The following is an 18,146-nucleotide window of genomic DNA, read 5'->3' as shown; positions in this document are numbered from 1 at the left end:
GGGGAGCAAAAGTCTCAGCCATTTCTCTATAGCAGTACCTAGCAGCCCAGACTTGTATGACTGGCTGAAGATCATCACCCTGATGGCCTGCATGAGTGAGCAAGAAAGAGATAAGAAAAAAAAAAGGGTAAAAATATCCTTCTAGGTGGTTGTAAATGACAGCTCACAATAGAAACCATACCTGTTGAGGTTGGCTTGGTGGCTTAGTGATGTTACACTGCGCTTCTGTGCAGAAGATCCAGGTTTTATTCTTGTGCCCACCTTCTGCTTTCATAGCAAGCCTGTGCTGGAGATGTGAAAGGCAATATTCGGTTTCTTTGGGTGAAGGAGCTGAAGGAAACCGCCAAGCCACGAAGGTCTCTGTTTCATTTTATTCGGTACCATGCACTGGAATGCTGCATTTTTGAATCACTTCTTTTTTTTCTGCCATGTTTTCAGGAACTAGATGGGCTGCTAGAAGTTAACAGGATGGCACACAAGCTGCTGAGGACATTCTTAACCTTGGATAGCTTTGATGCTATGATGAGAGAAGCCAATCATAATGTGTCGGCACCATATGGAAGAATCACTCTTCATGTCTTCTGGGAACTGAACTATGATTTCCTTCCCAACTACTGTTATAATGGATCTACCTACAGGTGAGAAGAGCAGTTTCTTTACTAGTCAGGTTATAAAAACAATACAGATTGTTTGTGTGCGGAGTATTCGGCCAATTAAAGTGACTGGCTTATCTGAATAAATGTGCCTTGCAACTTGTTATGAGGTATATTTGCAAGACTGTGTCTTTCTATTCACCTTTATATTTTTTTAAAGAGCTAGCTACAGTCAGACGCTGAAGAGTTATTGGTCTGAGAGGGAGAAGACAAGGTCTAGTAGATAGAGCTTTGACAAAGTAGTTTGGAAAAGAAAGTAGAGAAGGAGGAAATGGGGCAGTTAGCACAACCGAGAGGTGGTAAGGAAAGGTATTTTAAGAATGGGAATGATAGTGACTTGCTTGAAGTAAAGGTTCCAGAGGGAGAAGGAAGAATTCAGCAGCTTCAGACTGCGTTTGATGAAATCATGGACTACAAAGAGTTTTGCTTCTGAGTGAATAGGAACAGCAAATTGCACAATCTCACCCTGTTTCTCAGCTTTGTAAACTTTTCTCAGCAGTCAGTTTTATTTCTTTATTTCAGTTTGTTAACTTGCCTTTCTCAATATGTCACAAGGTGAGGCACAATAAAAAAAAAAAAATACACACAGTACATTGTAACCCAGACACGGAGATTACTTGAGCTCTTCAAGTAACCATCAGTCAGCACCATCATGGCGTCTCTCACCTTGACCCACCAGAGAAGAAACTGTCATCTGATTAATATTCCACTACTCAAACTTGCCAAAAACCTACTCTACCTTACCTTCTTCCTGATAAATGCTCAATCTCTGACAAAGAAATTCATGATAATCTCAGACTTGTTCCATGAAAAGAACCCAGACTTCTTCGCAATAACATAAACTTGGTTCAAAGATACTGATCATGTCCTAACAAATCATCTAACCAGCAATGCGTATGACATTTTCTCTATCCCACGCAAATCCTGCAGAGGAGGTGGTTTTCTACTCATCATAAAAAAACACTTCTCCATGAAGCTAATACCACACAACCTACCGATGACATACGAAATTGCTCTACTAGACTCAGAACTTCTACAAATATTTCTAGTGTATTGCCCACCCAAGCTCCTTGACAACGATATCTCACCTCTTCTAGAATTCCTAGTAACAAACATTAGCACAAAAAAACCCTCAATAATACTTGGTGACTTCAACCTCCACACAGACACCAACCCCAGATCCCATAATTGCCAAACCATGATTGACATTCTTTCTAGCCTAAACCTGACCCAACTAGTAAACATCCCCATTCACAATGCTGGCCACACGCTAGACCTGATTTTCACCAATCAATTTTTCCTCGACTCCAAAATCTCCCACAAACATGTTCCTTGGTCAGATCACTACCTAATACAATGCAGTACTCAAGTCATTAACAACAAATCAACAAGAACAAATGAACGACTATCTTTCAAATATCGACCCCCCTTTGATCCAGACTCACTTCAACATGAACTGGGAAAACAACTAATGAATCTAGACCTATCCAATATACATAATGCCACTCAGTCATTGTTTCATCTTACAAAGCAAACTGCAAACAACATAAACCCCGAAAAAATGAAATTGATAAAACTAAACAGGGAGAAAAACAACCCCTGGTTTAACTCTCATCTCAGATCGATGAAATCCAGCCTCAGGAAGTTGGAAAAAGAATGGTGCAAAGCCAAAAATCCAGCAACCCTTCAACGTTACCGCTCACAACTCGCCAACTATAAGAAAATGATTCTGATCGCCAAACGCGACTATTATAGTCTAAAAATAAAAAACTCAACTAATAAATCGAACTCCCTCTTCAACATAGTTAAAAACCTTATAGACGAGAACAACAAAAACTCCCCCATTGCTGACACAAATAACCTAAGTCAAGACCTTGCTGTGTTCTTTAAGAAAAAAAATAAACAAAATAACTGACTCCTTTAATAACACTTCAATTACTGAAATTCCATCTATCCCATCAACTATAATACCCAGGTTAAACTTCGAACCTATCTCAAATACTGAAACAGAAAAGATGTTACGAAAAATTAACCCAGCCCGGCATGATCTGGATACTATCCCAACCCGTGCTTTCAAGGAATTGGCTCATACTATAGCCCCAACTTTAGCGTCCATAATCAACAAATCTCTTGAAGAGGGACAACTACCAACCATCCTAAAAACAGCAACAATCACCCCAATATTGAAAAAACAGAACCTGGACCCAAAAGATCTGAACAATTACTGGCCTATCTCAAACCTTCCCTTACTTGCCAAGATGACAGAGAAAGCAGCCCTGAAACAACTCAATGATCACTTAGAAAACTACAATGTTCTTCATCCATCTCAACACGGTTTCAGAAAAAACCGCAGCACTGAAACCCTGCTACTCAATTTATCGAATAAAATAATAAGAGATTCTGACAAATTAAACCACTTATTAATCCTACTTGATCTTTCTGCGGCTTTCGACACAGTAGATCACAAAAAATTAATATCAAGACTTGCAAGCATAGGTTTATCAGGCAAGACTCTGGACTGGTTTTCTTCATTCTTATCAGACAGATTCTTCAAAGTCACCCTTAATAACAACTCCTCCGACCCCTATCCCCTTGAAACCAGGGTTCCACAAGGGTCCGCACTCTCGGCCACCCTCTTTAACATATACTTACTCCCACTCTTGTCAGTTCATCTCAAGCCTTGGCATCACATTCTTTTTATACGCCGATGACATTCAACTACTCATCCCAATAACCTCCACTATTGAAGATGCAATCAACCTTACAGCTAAACACCTCATCTCTATCAGAAACCAACTAAACCAATTAAAGTTATGCCTCAATATGAACAAAACAGAATGCATACTCATCAAAAGAAACAGCACAGATCAAATAACCACAATGCCTTTCATGCAAATTGATAACAATATAATCCATCTGAAGAGCTTTGTAAAAGACCTCTGTCTCTGGATAGACAATGATTTAAACTTCAAAAAATGTATAACAATGAAAGCAAAAGAAGGCTTCCATAAACTTCACATACTAAAACACCTTAAACCACTTTTACACCCACAAGACTTCAGAACCGTTCTACAATCTCTCATCTTCTCAAGTCTTGATTACTATAATTCACTTCTCATTGGCCTCCCCAGATCGACATTAAAACCACTTCAATTACTACAAAATGCTGCAGCCAGGGTTCTCACCGGCAAAAAGAAATTTGATCACATCACTCCGGTACTGATGAGTCTTCACTGGTTACCGATCGAACAAAGGATCAAATACAAGTCCCTAACCATTCTGCACAACGAAATATACAAATCTGACAACAGTGCCCACAACCGTATGATCCAACACAAAACACCTCGCTCGACAAGAAATAACAATAAACTGAAACTAGTCATACCTTCCCTACCCTCTGCTAAACTATCCAACACCAGGAATAGAGCCTTCTCTATCGCAGGACCAAACACATGGAACTATTTACCAGACTACCTAGGCTCTATCATCGACAGTAAATCTTTCAAAAAAGAACTTAAAACTTGGTTATTTAGACAAACTTTCACAGACGGTATTGGGTAAACTAATTTTCTCAAGCCCATTTCTACCTCCCCTCCCTGCATATTCAACTTCCCTTTCTCCCTCTTTATATCTCTCATTTAAACTCTATCTATTGAAGAGACTTACCTGCTCTCTATTCCCACCCTGATTCCCATTAACTCGTCCGCCCCTCTAACAAATCTCACCTTTGAAAAGTTTCTTTAACTCACTTTCGGTGTAATATCGACATCTATACTATTTCCTGATCTACCAACCTTTCATGGTCATACTTGATATAACTGACTTGGATTGTATTTATTGGCATGTTCATACATCATTACTACAGGCCGACTTGTATATAGTTGCTGGTTACAGTCCGAAATGTCTAGTTGCTTGTAAACATGTTAATTCATTCGAATGTGTTATATGTAATGATTTGTTTAGAATGTAAACCGGAGTGAAGGCATCATGCTACACTTCGGTAAAAAAAAAGTCTAAATAAATAAAATAAAATAACTGACAATCCTGATTAAAACTACAAAACAAAAGGTACAAAAATAATTTAAAACACCAAGCACTGAAAGTTCATTAGGCATCTGTTTCAAAGGCTTTGTCTTTTTCTGCCGGTTAGTGCACCAAAAGAATTTTCTAGTATGGCTTCTTCAGCATACCTCATGGTTGGGTGGGGTTCTTGGAGACAAAAGTAAGCACCTGCTTGTAACTTAATTCATGGTTCTTTAAATTAACTTTATTTATATTTTATCGCATGAGAGAGCCAAAAAAATCAAAACTATGAGCCACGTCTACCCTTTAATGTATGTGTGTGTGTGTGTGTGTGTATATATATATATATTTATATATATATATATATACACACACACATATAAATATTTATATTTATTATAACAAACAAAAAATGGGAGAAAAATCAGTGGAAGATTGTCATTTTTTTCTCCTTATTTTTCTCCTGTTTATTTTGTTAGCATAAGCATTTATAAATTCCTGGTGAAAATAATATAATAACTGACAACCAAGGTCCCTAAATATAAAGGACCCAAATTATATGTTGCTCAAAATGCCATATTCTTTTGAAGGTGTGATCTCCAGAACTGCACACAGTATTTCAATAAGGTCTCCCAAGGTACATAAAGGGACATTGTCAACTTTTTTTTTTTTCTGCTGACCATTTCTATCTCTGTGCAACCAAGCATCTTTCTGGTTTTTTCCATCACCATGTTTACCTGTTTGACCACCTTAAGATCATCAGATACAATCACCCCCAGATCTTGCTCTTGATTCATGCATAGAAAAATTTCACCTCCTATAATGTACCACTCCCTTGGGTTTGCGTAACCCTATTGCATGATCCTATATTTTTTAGAATTTAATCTTAGCTGCCAGTCTTTAGACCATTCCTCAATTTTGCTAGATCCCTTGTCATGATTTCCACATCTTCCTGGTGGTCTACCCTGTTGCAAATTTCAATATCATGTGTAAAATGAATAAATACATATTTTCCAATACTCTTTTTGCAGTATCGCTTACTAAAATGTTGAAAAGAATCACTCAAGTACTGATCTCTGTGAGCACACACTCTCCTCGGAGTAAGCTTCATTTACCACTATCCCTTTTCACCTACCACTTAACCAGTTTCAAAGCCAGTCAGTCATTTTAGGGCCCATACCAACAAGGTTCAGTTTATAATAATCTATTTGGAGTGGTATCAGACATTAGCGAGATCCTAAGTACATTACATCTAAAGCTCTCCTCCGAGTCATCTCTTTGGTCACCCGGTCAATGAATTTGATCAGATTCGTCTTACTCGTCTTGCAAGACCTTCCTATGGTAGAACCATGCTGCCTCAGGTCTTGTAAACTATTAGATTCTAAAAATGTCATTGGCCTCTGTAGTAGCAAAGATTCCATTAGTTTATTTATACCAACCAGCCTGTAGTTCCTAGCTTCCTCCTTCTGTTTTTGTGACTAGAAAACCACATCTCCCTGTCTCCAGTTCCCTGGAACTACTCCTGATTCTAAAGAAGGATTGAAAAGATATACTTCTCTCAGTTCTCTTAATAACCTTGAGTGTATCCCATTTGGCCCCTTTGCTTTATCTACTTTTAGTTTAACCAGTTTCTCATGAATATTCTTCTGAAAAATGTTTTGAGGTTTAATTTTCTTTCAATCTTATAGGAACATAAGATATGCCATGTTGGGTCAGACCAAGGGTCTATCAAGCCCAAATATCTTGTTTTGAACAGCGGCCCATCCAAATTGCAAGCACCCAAACATTAGATCCCAGGCTACTAATGCAGGCAACAAGCAGTAGCTTTTCCCTGATTAATAGCAGTTTATGAACTTGTCGAAACCATTTTAAACCCAGCTCATTAACTATCTTAATCACTTCTTCTGACAATGAATTCCAGAGCTTAATTGTGTTGAGTGAAAAATAATTTTCTCGGATTAGTTTTAAATGTGCTACTTGCTAACTTCATGGAGTGCCTCCTAGCCATTGTATTATCTGGAAGTGTAAATAACCGATTCACAAATACCTGTTCAAGTCCTTTCATGATTTTGTAAACTTCTATCATATCTTCCTCAGCCGTCTCCATGCTCAACAGCCCTAACCTCTTTAGCCTTTCTTTATAGGGGAGCTGTTCCATCCCTTTTATCATTTTGGTTGCCCTTCTCTGTACTTTCGCCAGTGCAACTATATCTTTGAGATGCGGCAACCAGAATTGCATACAGTATTCAAGCTCACTATGTAGTGATAGATACCAAGGCAATATGACATCCTCCATTTTTTTTTTTTTTTGCCATTCCCTTCCTAATCATTTATTTTTATTTATTTAACTTCTTTTACTATACCGACACTCAAGACCAGGTCTTATCGTACCGGTTTACATTAGAACATGGGGAAACCAATTAACGTATAAGTAGAAATGAGAAGTTACATTAAAACAGGGAGAGTAAAAACATGGATGTCGGAAGATAGGACAGAATTAAACTATAACAGAAATGGGAGATCGAGTAATCAAGCAATAAGTTAACAAAATTACAAACTATAAATTAACACAAAACAATAAATTAGTAATACAGAAACATGGATTATAATCAGCGGATATATACATTCCTAAACTTGTTTGCTTTTTTTGACTGCCATAGCACAATGAACTGACAATTTCAATGTAATATCAACTGATGCCCAGATCCTTTTCCTGAGTGGTAACTCCTAATATGGAACCTAACCATGTAACTACAGCATGGGTTATTTTTCCCTATATACATCACCTTATACTTGTCCACATTATATTTCTATTTCATCTGCCATATGGTCACCCAATCGTTCAGCCTTGCAAGGTCCACCTGTAATTTATCACAATCTGCTTGTGATTTAAATACTCTGAATAATTTTGTATCATCTGCAAATTTGATCACCTCACTCATCGTAACCCTTTCCCAGATCATTTATAAATATATTAAAAAGCACTGGTCCAAGAACAGATCCCTGAGACACTCCACTGTTTACCTTTTTTCACTGTGAACACAGACCATTTAATCCTACTCGCTGTTTCCTGGCTTTTAATCAGTCTATTTCTGTTCATTTTCTGTGGTCCTACTTCTGGCCCTTCCTCAGTGTACACTGAACAGAAATATTAACAAAACTTTCCTCGTCAGCCCCTACATAATCCTGCCCTTCACCTCTTGAGTCTCACAATGCTACTTTTGCACATCCTCCTATCATGAACACATCAAAATAAGTCTTGTCCCCCCATTTTACCATATTTATTATTTTTTCTTACATTTGTTCCTCTGACTACTTTCTCAGCTTCTGTTAGCATTTCCAGAAATTGTTAGTTTATGAACACTAACTTTTTTTTAACCTTTTCAGTTACTTCTTTAGAAAATCAGAGAGGCCTTTTATTCCTCTTTTATTTACTTTTGTAACAAAATGGTTGGTGTCGGGCTTGCTTCAATTAACGCCTCTTGCTGTGTCTTGGATCCTTAATATGATATTGACACAGCTGATGACAGCAACGCAGAAAGCACCAGCTGGGATCGTATTAGCAGCATCCTGTGATCCAGGCTGAAGATGGAGATTTCATAAGGTGGTAGGAGGATTAGAGTTGGGGTGAGGGAGAGGGAGTGAGGCACAGGGAAGACCCATTACCTCTGCAGAACCGGAGAGCGGGTAGGGGAGGGAGGAGCCTGTCTCCCCCCCCCCCCCCCCCCCCCAAACCCTAGCTGTGAGGTTTTAAAATGGTTTCAGAGGGATTGGGGAGGCTCAGCCCAGTTGGGCTCATGCTTTGCTGATTGGGTGTGTGGGTGGGTGCTGTGATTTGAGCTGCCAGGCCCACAAGCACCTTTTCTTAAGTCAGTAGCACTTAACTTTCACAAAAATATAGCCAGTTATCAGGGCACACAAGGCCAGATAATTTTAAACCTAACCAGCGGTATTCAAAAGATAGCTGCTTAGGTTTAAAGGTATCCAGTTAAACATAGCCAGATAACTTAATCAGGGATATTCAGTTGGATGTTTATCCTGCTGAATATCCAGGATAACTTATCTGGCTAAATTTAGCGTATAATTATTCATTCTTAATGCCAGTTTTCAAACAAATGTAGGAGTTCTATGCCATACCTCCAAGTCAGACATTACATAACCTCACTAGATAGATCTTGCTTTATGGAGAGTTTGGTAAATAGTTTGTTTTTTGCCTTGAAGGATAAGGAGACATCATTATCCTCTCTTCACTATGCATTAACACAGACGCATCATATGATTTTAAGGTTTTATGAGTTTGAGATTAGCATTAACCTTAGAAATTACAGTGGAACAATTTGCAGACTGTTTCAGCTGCATTAATAATAAATAACATGATGTTGCAAGAAATGAAATTTAGAACTCTGAGTGGAATGTAGGTTTCCCAAAGATAAGCTTTCAAGACCAAATTTGTATGTATCAGGTACAAAACAGAGGTTGGTACACTTGGCCATGCTTTTTGGTCTTTTAGGAAGGATCCAGTGTTTTGAGATAAAATAACCAATCTTCATAGAGCTATTACAGATCTGCTTATCCAGATGTTTGCTGAAATGATGATCAATCTGTCCTGCCTTCCCTCTGGTAGTAAGAATAAGAAATTGCTGTTATGAAAAGCTTTCATTGTATCAAAAAGTATTTCCTGATATCTTTGCATGAAAAGAAAGTTCTCACATATTCTCAATGGAAAAAGCTTGCATAATCTGACATATTTTTTTCCACCAGAGGAATGGATGTGGTTGGACAAAGACATTCCTATCCATATTGGATGCTTACCTCTAATCTTTCCCACAAAGGGCATGTAATTAGGAAGTTAGGAATACATTCTGTACTATTACTATTACTAAATGTACTCCTGCTAGCAGTTAGAGATGGATCAGATTTCAATCTGACATCAGTCCTAGTACATATACCCCTGCAGGAAGTGCAGCTCTTCAGTATTTTCCGTCTCCACAGTAGTTAGGGACTCTATGGACACTCGCACAGCATTATTTATTTATTTATTTATTTATTTATTTTAATTTTTTCTATACCGGCATTCGTGAAAATATCACATCAAGCCGGTTTACAATAAACAATGGGTGATAACCGGAACAGAGAACGAAATAATATGAACTATAAATAATATAGATGCAGTTACAATAAACAGGGAGACGTACAACTAGGAGCAAGAAGAAGACAAGATTGTTAAAGTTTCTAAGGGTATAAACCTGTAGAATGGAGGAATTTCCAAAAATGGATGTTTGAGAATTACAATGAATTGTTCCGTACAAGTATGTAGTTTAACAATAAAGGCGAAATCATAAGTAATGAAGATTCTGGATGATAATAATGCTTAGGGGTAGGATACCAGGATGGTTATAATAATAAAATATGTTGATTGGAGGTTGAAAATCGGATAGAATAGTTTTTAATCTGCGTCTGGGAAGGCTTGTTTGAAAAGCCATGTTTTAAGTCTTTTTCTGAAAGTCAGTAAGCAGGGTTCCTGTCTAAGTTCCGTTGGTATGGAGTTCCAAAGCGTGGCTCCTGCTGTGGAGAAAGCCCTATCTCTGTAAGTTATGTGGAGGGAAGTTTTGGAAGGCGGTACTTGTAGTGACTCTTTGTAGTACTCTCTTATGGGTCTGGAGGAAGTATGTTTTATGAAAGGGATTTGTAGGTTGAGAGGGGCGATTTGTTGGATGGATTTGTAGATTATGGTGATTGACTTATAAAGAATTCTGAAATGAATTGGTAGCCAGTGTAATTCTTTAAGGATTGGGGAAATGTGCTCTCTTCTCTTTGTATTAGTTAGGATTCTGGCTGCAGTATTTTGAACCATTTGTAGTGGTTTGGTGTGTGCTGATGGGGTACCTAATAATAAAGAATTGCAATAGTCTAACTTGGAGAAGATTATTGCTTGTAGGATAGTCCTGTAGTCATGGTTGTGGAACAGTGGTCTTATTCTTTTTAGAACATGCAGTTTATGAAAGCAGTCTTTAGTAGTTTGGTTTATGAAAGCTTTTAAATTAAGTCTATTATCGATGATTGCGCCCAAATCTCTTACTTTTGTTGTTTGTAAATTAGTTTGAGGAATTGTGGGTGTGTGGCAGATCTCAGAGGATATGAGAAGGAGTTCCGTTTTTGAGGAATTTAGGATTAAATTCATACTGGAAAGGAGGGAGTTGATTTCTTGTAGACAATAATCCCAAAGCTCGAGGGTTTTTTTAATGGATTCTTTGATTGGTATTACAATTTGGATATCGTCGGCATACAGGTAGTGTTTAAGGTTCAAATTGGTTAAAAGCTGGCAGAGAGGGAGGAGGTAGATGTTAAAGAGGGTAGGTGAGAGGGATGAACCCTGGGGAACTCCTTGTGATGAAGGGTAGCGTTTAGATTCTTTGCTGTGTATTTTTACCTTGAAGCCTCTATTTTTAAGAATGAGTGGAACCAGGACAGTGCAGAGCCCGTTATGCCGATGTTCAATAGTTGGTTTAAGAGCATGGAGTGGTTAACAGTATCAAAGGCAGCTGAGAGGTCCAAGAGAATCAAAAGATAGGACTGGCCTTTGTCTAGGCCTAGGATGAGGTAGTCTGTTAAGGAAATTAGGAGAGATTCTGTACTTAACGATTTCCTGAAGCCATATTGTGAAGGGTAGAGAATTTTGTGGTCTTCCAGGTAGTCTGATAATTGAGAGTTAACCAGTTTTTCCATGACTTTAGCAATGAACGGGAGGTTTGAGATAGGGCGAAAATTGGAGGGGTCGTCTGGGTCTAACTTTGGTTTTTTCAAGAGCGGCTTGATTGATGCCATTTTGAGGTCGTCAGGGTAGAGTCCTTTAGATAAAGAGCAATTGATTATGTCTGCCAGAGCTTTGGATATGGTGTCCGGAATAAGGAGGAGTAATTTGGAAGGGATTTGGTCTAATGGGTGTGTCGATGGTTTCATATTTTTCAGTATTCTATGGATTTCCGAAGTTGTAGTGGGTTCCAATGTGTTGAGTGAGATGTTTTTGTTATGGTGTATAAAGGTACTATGAGGGGAAGAAGTATTGAGCAAATTCTTAGAAAGAAGGTTGGCTATTTTGTTGTTGAAGAAGAGGGCAAGTTCCTCTGCTTTTTCTTGGGCTTTGTTAAATGGAATGTCAGGTATTTGGATTTGAGTTAAGTTGGAGACGTAGGCGAATAGGGCTTTAGCATCAAAGAGTAATTTTAGCATCATTAGAGTAATTTTACCAAAGAAAACCAAAATAAGAAGAAATCTTACCTCTACAGACGAGCCCTGCTCTCCTGCGGTGACACCCTTTGGATCCCTCCCCCAGTTGAGAATTCCCGAGGTGATTTCCGCAAACCCTCTGAGGTAAGCCTCGGTCCGGCGGCCAACCCTCGGCAGGGACCTAGCCCCCAACATCAGGTGAGGCTGAGAGGCAGCGGGTACAACTTCGAGCGCGGCGGTGAAAGTATTTTCCCTCTACCCCCGCAGCCAGAGACCACCCGGAACGAGACTGGGAAGCGCCGAGACAAGGTAAGATAGAAATCTATTTAAAGGTCTCCGAAGCTCGAGGAATCGCACAGGTTGCCATCCGGCACCAGTGCCACCGGGTTGATCTGCCCTAGCAGGGCTAGACCCTGGTCAGATCAGAGGGTCCTCCCACGTGGAGACCTCCGAGGTGGTCGCCATATTGTCCACGTGGTCGCCGTCACCATTTTGATCTGTTCGCCGCCCTGTCCGCCGTTCCGATCCATGCGCACAGAGGCGAGCCGTGCGCACAAATACCTTGTGCGCACAACGTCACGCGCCCAAGTATCGTGCGCACAAGCGATTCGCATAGCCACACACTTACTGTGCCGGGCGCATAACTTCGATCTGTGCGCATAACAGTGCGCACCAAACCTAAGCACACAACTTTGACGCACCGGAGCGCACAAGCCGTGGCACCACCAGAAATGAAACTCAAAGCTCAGGGCCTTTGCCCAGCATGCCACATTAGAGTTGCACAGCATGATGAGGCCACGGCCCTGTGTATACAGTGCAAAGAGGCCCTAGGGGATCCAACTCATGGCCCTCCCCAGCCAGTACTGGGTTCCAGCCTCTCGAGCAATACACCGGACCTAGCATTGCACAGCGGGACACCCCCCCTCAGACGGGGCTCCCCAGGGACACGGCGCCCCTTAGTCTAGACCCAGCATCTATCTCTTGGGTGGAATTCTTCAAAGGTCTGCATACCTTCGTCCACATGCAACCGGGGCCTCCTATAATATGGCCACAGGCTCCACCAGAGGATCTCAACATCCCAGGACCCTCTATGCCCAGGGAAGTGATCCCACTGCCCAGAAGCTCCACCGGGGACACAACAACTCGGATGGGGATTCAGAACCCCTGGAAGAAGGGGTACGCCCTCCGGGGACAGAGCCCCACTGAACCATGAGACACTTCTTCACCAAGGTCGAGCTTCCAGACCTGGTCACACACAGCTTAAAAGAGCTTACTATCGGCACAAGTGCCTCGGGGGAACTTAAGATGAATCCACTACTAGAGGGACTCCGTCAGACTTCCCGCCATTTCCCATTATTACAAGCTGTCCAGCAACTAATTGACCTGGAATGGGAGGCCCCAGAAACTACGTTCAAAGGGGGCTGGGCTCTGGCAGCCATGTACCCTCTAGACCCAGCTGCCAAAGATCTCCTGGCATGTCCGAAAGTGGATGCCATGGTCTGCGCGGTCTCAAAGCGCACTACTATCCCAGTGGAGGGAGGAGCCAGCACTCAAGGATGCTCAAGACAGACGTCTGGAATCTATCCTCAAACGTCCTTTGACGTCTCCGCTATGTCTTTACAGATCGCGGCCTGCTGTGCCGTAGTGACACGAGCTTGCTTAGCACAGACCAGGAACAACACTCCTGGGGAGGCCCTGGAACCAGCAGTATCATTCCTTGCGGGCGCCACTTCTGATCTGGTATGCGTTGCAGCTAGAGGAGTGTCATCCGCCATGGCAGCCAGAAGACAAATCTGGCTCTGAAACTGGTCGGCCGACGCATCCTTCAAAATGAGACTCACAAGGATGCCTTTCAAGGGAACACTCCTGTTCGGAAGCGAACTAGAGAAACTAGCCAAACAAATGGGGAGAGTCTCCACTGCTGCGGCTACCGGAGGACAGGAATTAGAGAAACCAGCGATCCTTCCCCCCCGAACCTCCAGGGGCAGAGGATCACAGCGCTTTAACCCATATAGAAGCACATATCAAGCGGGCCGTCTCCAACTGCTATCAGGAGCCAGTCCTTTCGGAACAAGCACAACAAAAAGGGAGCCAGCTTGGGCTCAGGCCCCAGCCGCACCCCACAATGAAAATCAGCTGACCTGTCCAAAGGAAAAAGCCATAGGGGGCAGACTTGCCCTATTCTACCAAAGATGGGTTGAGATAACTTCAGACAAGTGTCCTATCCACCATTTGAGAGGGATATTACCTGGATCACCACTTCCCTCCGGACAATTTTGTGGAATCTCCCTGCCACGACCCTTCCAAGAGAATGGCAGTGGAAGCTACACTGACCAGATTAGAGGCTATAACACTGGTGCCTCCGCAACAAATAAATACTGGCCATTATTCCATCTATTTTATCATCCTCAAGAAAGAAGGAATGTTCAGACCCATCCTGGACCTCAAGACAGTCAACCATCACCTGAAGATTCCTCACTTCCGCATGGAAACCCTACGCTCGGTAATAAAGGCGATACAACCCGGAGAGTTCCTTACATCACTGGATCTGTCGGAAGCCTACCTACACATTCCAATCCATCAAGATCATCAGCGTTTTCTACGCTTCTTGATCCTAGACCGTCCCTACAAATTCCGGGCACTTCTTTTCGGGTTAGCCACTGCACCCAGGACGTTCACCAAGATCATAGTAGTGGTGGCAGCAACACTGAGGAAGGAAGGAATCCGCGTGCACCCTTATCTAGACGATTTGCTGATCAGGGCGAAATCCCCAGAGGAAAGCCACCAGGCAACCAACAGAGTCAAAACTCTACTGGAGAGCCTCGGGTGGGTGGTTAACACAAACAAGAGCTGCCTGCAGCCCTCCCAATCTCTAGAATACTAGGGAGTCCGATTCGACACCAAATCAAGACAAGGTCATCCTGACACAGACAAGGAGATCAAAACTGATGACCCAGTTACGAACCCTGTTGAGCGAACTTCGCCCCACAGCATGGGATTATCTACAAGTCCTCGGCCTCATGGCATCCACACTGGAAGTAGTGCCATGGGCACAAGCTCACATGAGACCCCTATAACGCTCACTACTATCACGATGGGAATCCACTGTCCCAGAACTACAGCTCCCGGCAGAGTTCGGGCCCAACTACGATGGTGGCTACAAGAAGCCCATCTGAGCCAGGGAATGAGACTATCCTCACCAACCTGGATCCTACTCACCACGGAAGCCAGCCTACGAGGATGGGGAGCACACTGCCATGAGCTAACCGCCCAAGGGCAATGAAACGCAGAAGAGTCGGGATGGATCATCAATCGCCTAGAAGCCCGGGCAGTCAGACGAGCCTGCCTAAGGTTTGGTCACAGACTCTGAGACAAAGCAGTCAGAGTAATGTCAGGCAATGCCACAGCAGTGGCCTACATCAACCATCAGGGAGGAACCAGAAGCCAACAGGTGTCTCTGAAAATAGACCTCCTAATGTCATGGGCGGAAGTGAATCTTCAAGAGCTCTCAGTTGTCCACATTGCCGGGAAAGACAATGTCGCTGCGGACTACCTCAGCAGAGAAAGTCTAGATCCAGGAGAATGGATGCTGTCGACCACAGCATTCCAATTGATAGTAAACCGATGGGGAACACCAACCATGGACCTCCTGGCAAACTGGTCCAACACCCAAGTACCCAGTTTCTTCAGCCGCAGGCGGGAACCCCAGTCATAGGGAATCGATACCCTGGTACAGACCTGGCCACAGGAGACTCTGTTATATGCCTTCCCGCCGTGGCCACTATTGGGCGCAATCATCCACAAGAGAGAACACCAAAAGGGACCAGAACTTCTAGTGGCCCCGGACTGGCCAAGAAGACCGTGGTACGCAGACATGCGAAGATTGCTGTCAGGGAGCCCCCCTTCCGCTACCTCCACACAGAGTCCTGCTCCAACAGGGACCGATCCTCCACGAGGATCCAGCTCGATTCTCTCTTACGGTCTGGCTATTGAGAGGACTTGACTAAGGAAGAGCAGGTACTCGGGGGCTGAAATTGACACCCTACTCGAGCACGCATGTTCTCCACATCCCTAACATACATAAAGATTTGGAGAGTACTCGAAGCCTGGTGTGAGGACCGCGACATCATACCACACTCAATCAAAATTCCTGCAATTTTGGAATTCCTGCAGAATGGCCTACAGAAGGGATTGTCTCAACGCCATCAAGGTACAGGTGGCTACATTGTCATGCTATGGAACCAAGAGTGAGAGCAGCAGCATAGCCTCTCACTCGGATGTCTCCCGCTTTCTGAAAGGAGACAAGCAGATCTGACCACCCCTAAAGTGGCCAGTGCCTCTTTGGAACCTCAACCTGGTCCTAGATTTCCTAGCAGGAACCTCCTTCAGACTTCTCCGCAGCCTGTCTCTCCGACTATTAACACTGAAGACAGCCTTCCTGCTGGCAGTCTGTTCGGCCCGTCGTATATCCGAGCTACAAACACTGTCCTGCCGAGAGCCGTTCCTCAGACTCACCCCGGGAACCATCCAGCTATGCTCAATTCCGTCATTCCTCCCCAAAGTGGTGTCTCACTTCCATCTCAACCAAACCATCTCGCTACCATCACCAGATGAGCATAGGAATTCGGAAGAGGCTCGAAGTCTACGCATTGTCAACGTCAGCAGGCTCCTAGTCCGATACCTGGAAAGGTCGGAATCCGTACGAAAGACGGGCCATCTATTCGTACTTCACAGCGGGAAGAAGCAAGGGGAAGCGGCCTTGCGAGCAACCATAACCGCTGGATCAAAGAAGTCATCAAGGCGGCCTACGTAGAAGCAGGCAGGCCTCTGCCTTTACAAGTCAAGGCCCACTCTACTAGAGCCCAAGCAGTGTCCTGGCGGAAACCAAGATGCTGTCACCTGCCGAGATTTGCAGGGCGGCGACATGGTCCTCCATCCTCACCTTCTCCAGGTTTACTGCCTGGATGCTCAGGCTCGCGAGGACACAGCTTTTGCAAGGGCAGTACTAAGTGGGTCACGGGCAACCTCCCACCCGGTTCGGGAGTAGCTTTTATACATCCCATTGGTCCTGAGTCCATCTGCTACTCGCTAGGAAATGGAGAAATTATTTACCTGATAATTTCGTTTTCCTTAGTGTAGACAGATGGACTCAGCATCCCACCCACGGCTGCCATTACTCATGGAATTCTCGGGGGACATCCCCGGGAGCGAGTGATTCATGGGTAAGCCATGCTTTCCTTCATCTAGGACACCCATCCTACCGGGTGTCGACGTTTCTCGGTTGAGGGCACTGGCAGTCTCCAGCTATAGCCAATTCAACCGGTTCAAATTAATTGTTAACCAAGTTATAAAGTTAATCAAGTTATTCAAATTATTCAGTCATGTATATATCTGCAATACTTTTCGAGGAGAATACTGAAGAGCTGCACTTCCTGTGGGGGTATATGCATTAGGACTGACGACAGATTGAAATCTGATCCGTCTCCAACTGCTATCAGGAGTACACTATACCCATTGGTCCTGAGTCCATCTGTCTACACTAAGGAAAACGAAATTATCAGGTAAGTAATTTCTCCAATGTTTGTGTTTTTCAGTGTTCTGAAGCTTGGTGCATGAAAGAAACCAAGAGCATTTTGTTAAGGTGTATACATGTTTCTTGTTATTTAAAAAAAATAAAAAAAAATGGTAGCTTTTATATAGCTATAGTTTAGATGCATGCTAAAAGCAAGATTGTGTACTATGGTACATCAGCCCACTTCTAAGTTTATCAGCGAGCTTGGACTGTAGACTGCTCTAACTTGCAACAATGCCTTAAGATTGACACTTTTCAAAATCTTACTCTGAACCTACAGAGAGAATTCCATGAGAACTATTCAGGGACATCATACTCTGTGGATACAATTTCATTTGAAGTGTATACTAAATGTTGTCTCAGTGATTGTGCACTGTGTATCCATTCAGCTTTACATAGAGGCTGATATGAAGAATTGTGCGCAGTATTCCCAATTTAGCACACAGTTTTTTCTACCATGACTTATGTAACTAAGCCCGGTAGAAAAATAGCGCATATAGTTAAAAGAAATTTTGCAAAAAGCTTAACTACACTTCATTGAGGTTTTGGGAAATTGCCTTTGGGAAGCAAATTTTGCATGAGGTTTTACTATATGCTAATTGTTAACGAGCTTCCTTGAATGAATTGCTGCGAGGCTAAGTTATGCATTTGATTTAAATACTGGATGGACC

At 42.6% G+C, this 18,146-nt stretch overlaps 1 protein-coding gene across 3 annotated transcripts in view; it reads left to right on the top strand.

The window, feature by feature from the left end:
• Positions 1-18,146, top strand: part of CYFIP1 (cytoplasmic FMR1 interacting protein 1) — a 250,653-nt gene that overhangs the window by 147,635 nt on the left and 84,872 nt on the right. For all 3 annotated transcript variants that reach the window (XM_029611029.1, XM_029610852.1, XM_029610940.1), the window contains exon 22: positions 439-638. In XM_029611029.1, coding sequence (XP_029466889.1) covers positions 439-638 — 200 coding nt within the window. The remainder of the gene's footprint in view (positions 1-438; positions 639-18,146) is intronic.

This window comes from Rhinatrema bivittatum, chromosome 1 (assembly GCF_901001135.1).
Source record: "Rhinatrema bivittatum chromosome 1, aRhiBiv1.1, whole genome shotgun sequence".
Lineage (NCBI taxonomy): Eukaryota > Metazoa > Chordata > Amphibia > Gymnophiona > Rhinatrematidae > Rhinatrema > Rhinatrema bivittatum.
This window is presented reverse-complemented; position numbering and strand designations above follow the sequence as displayed.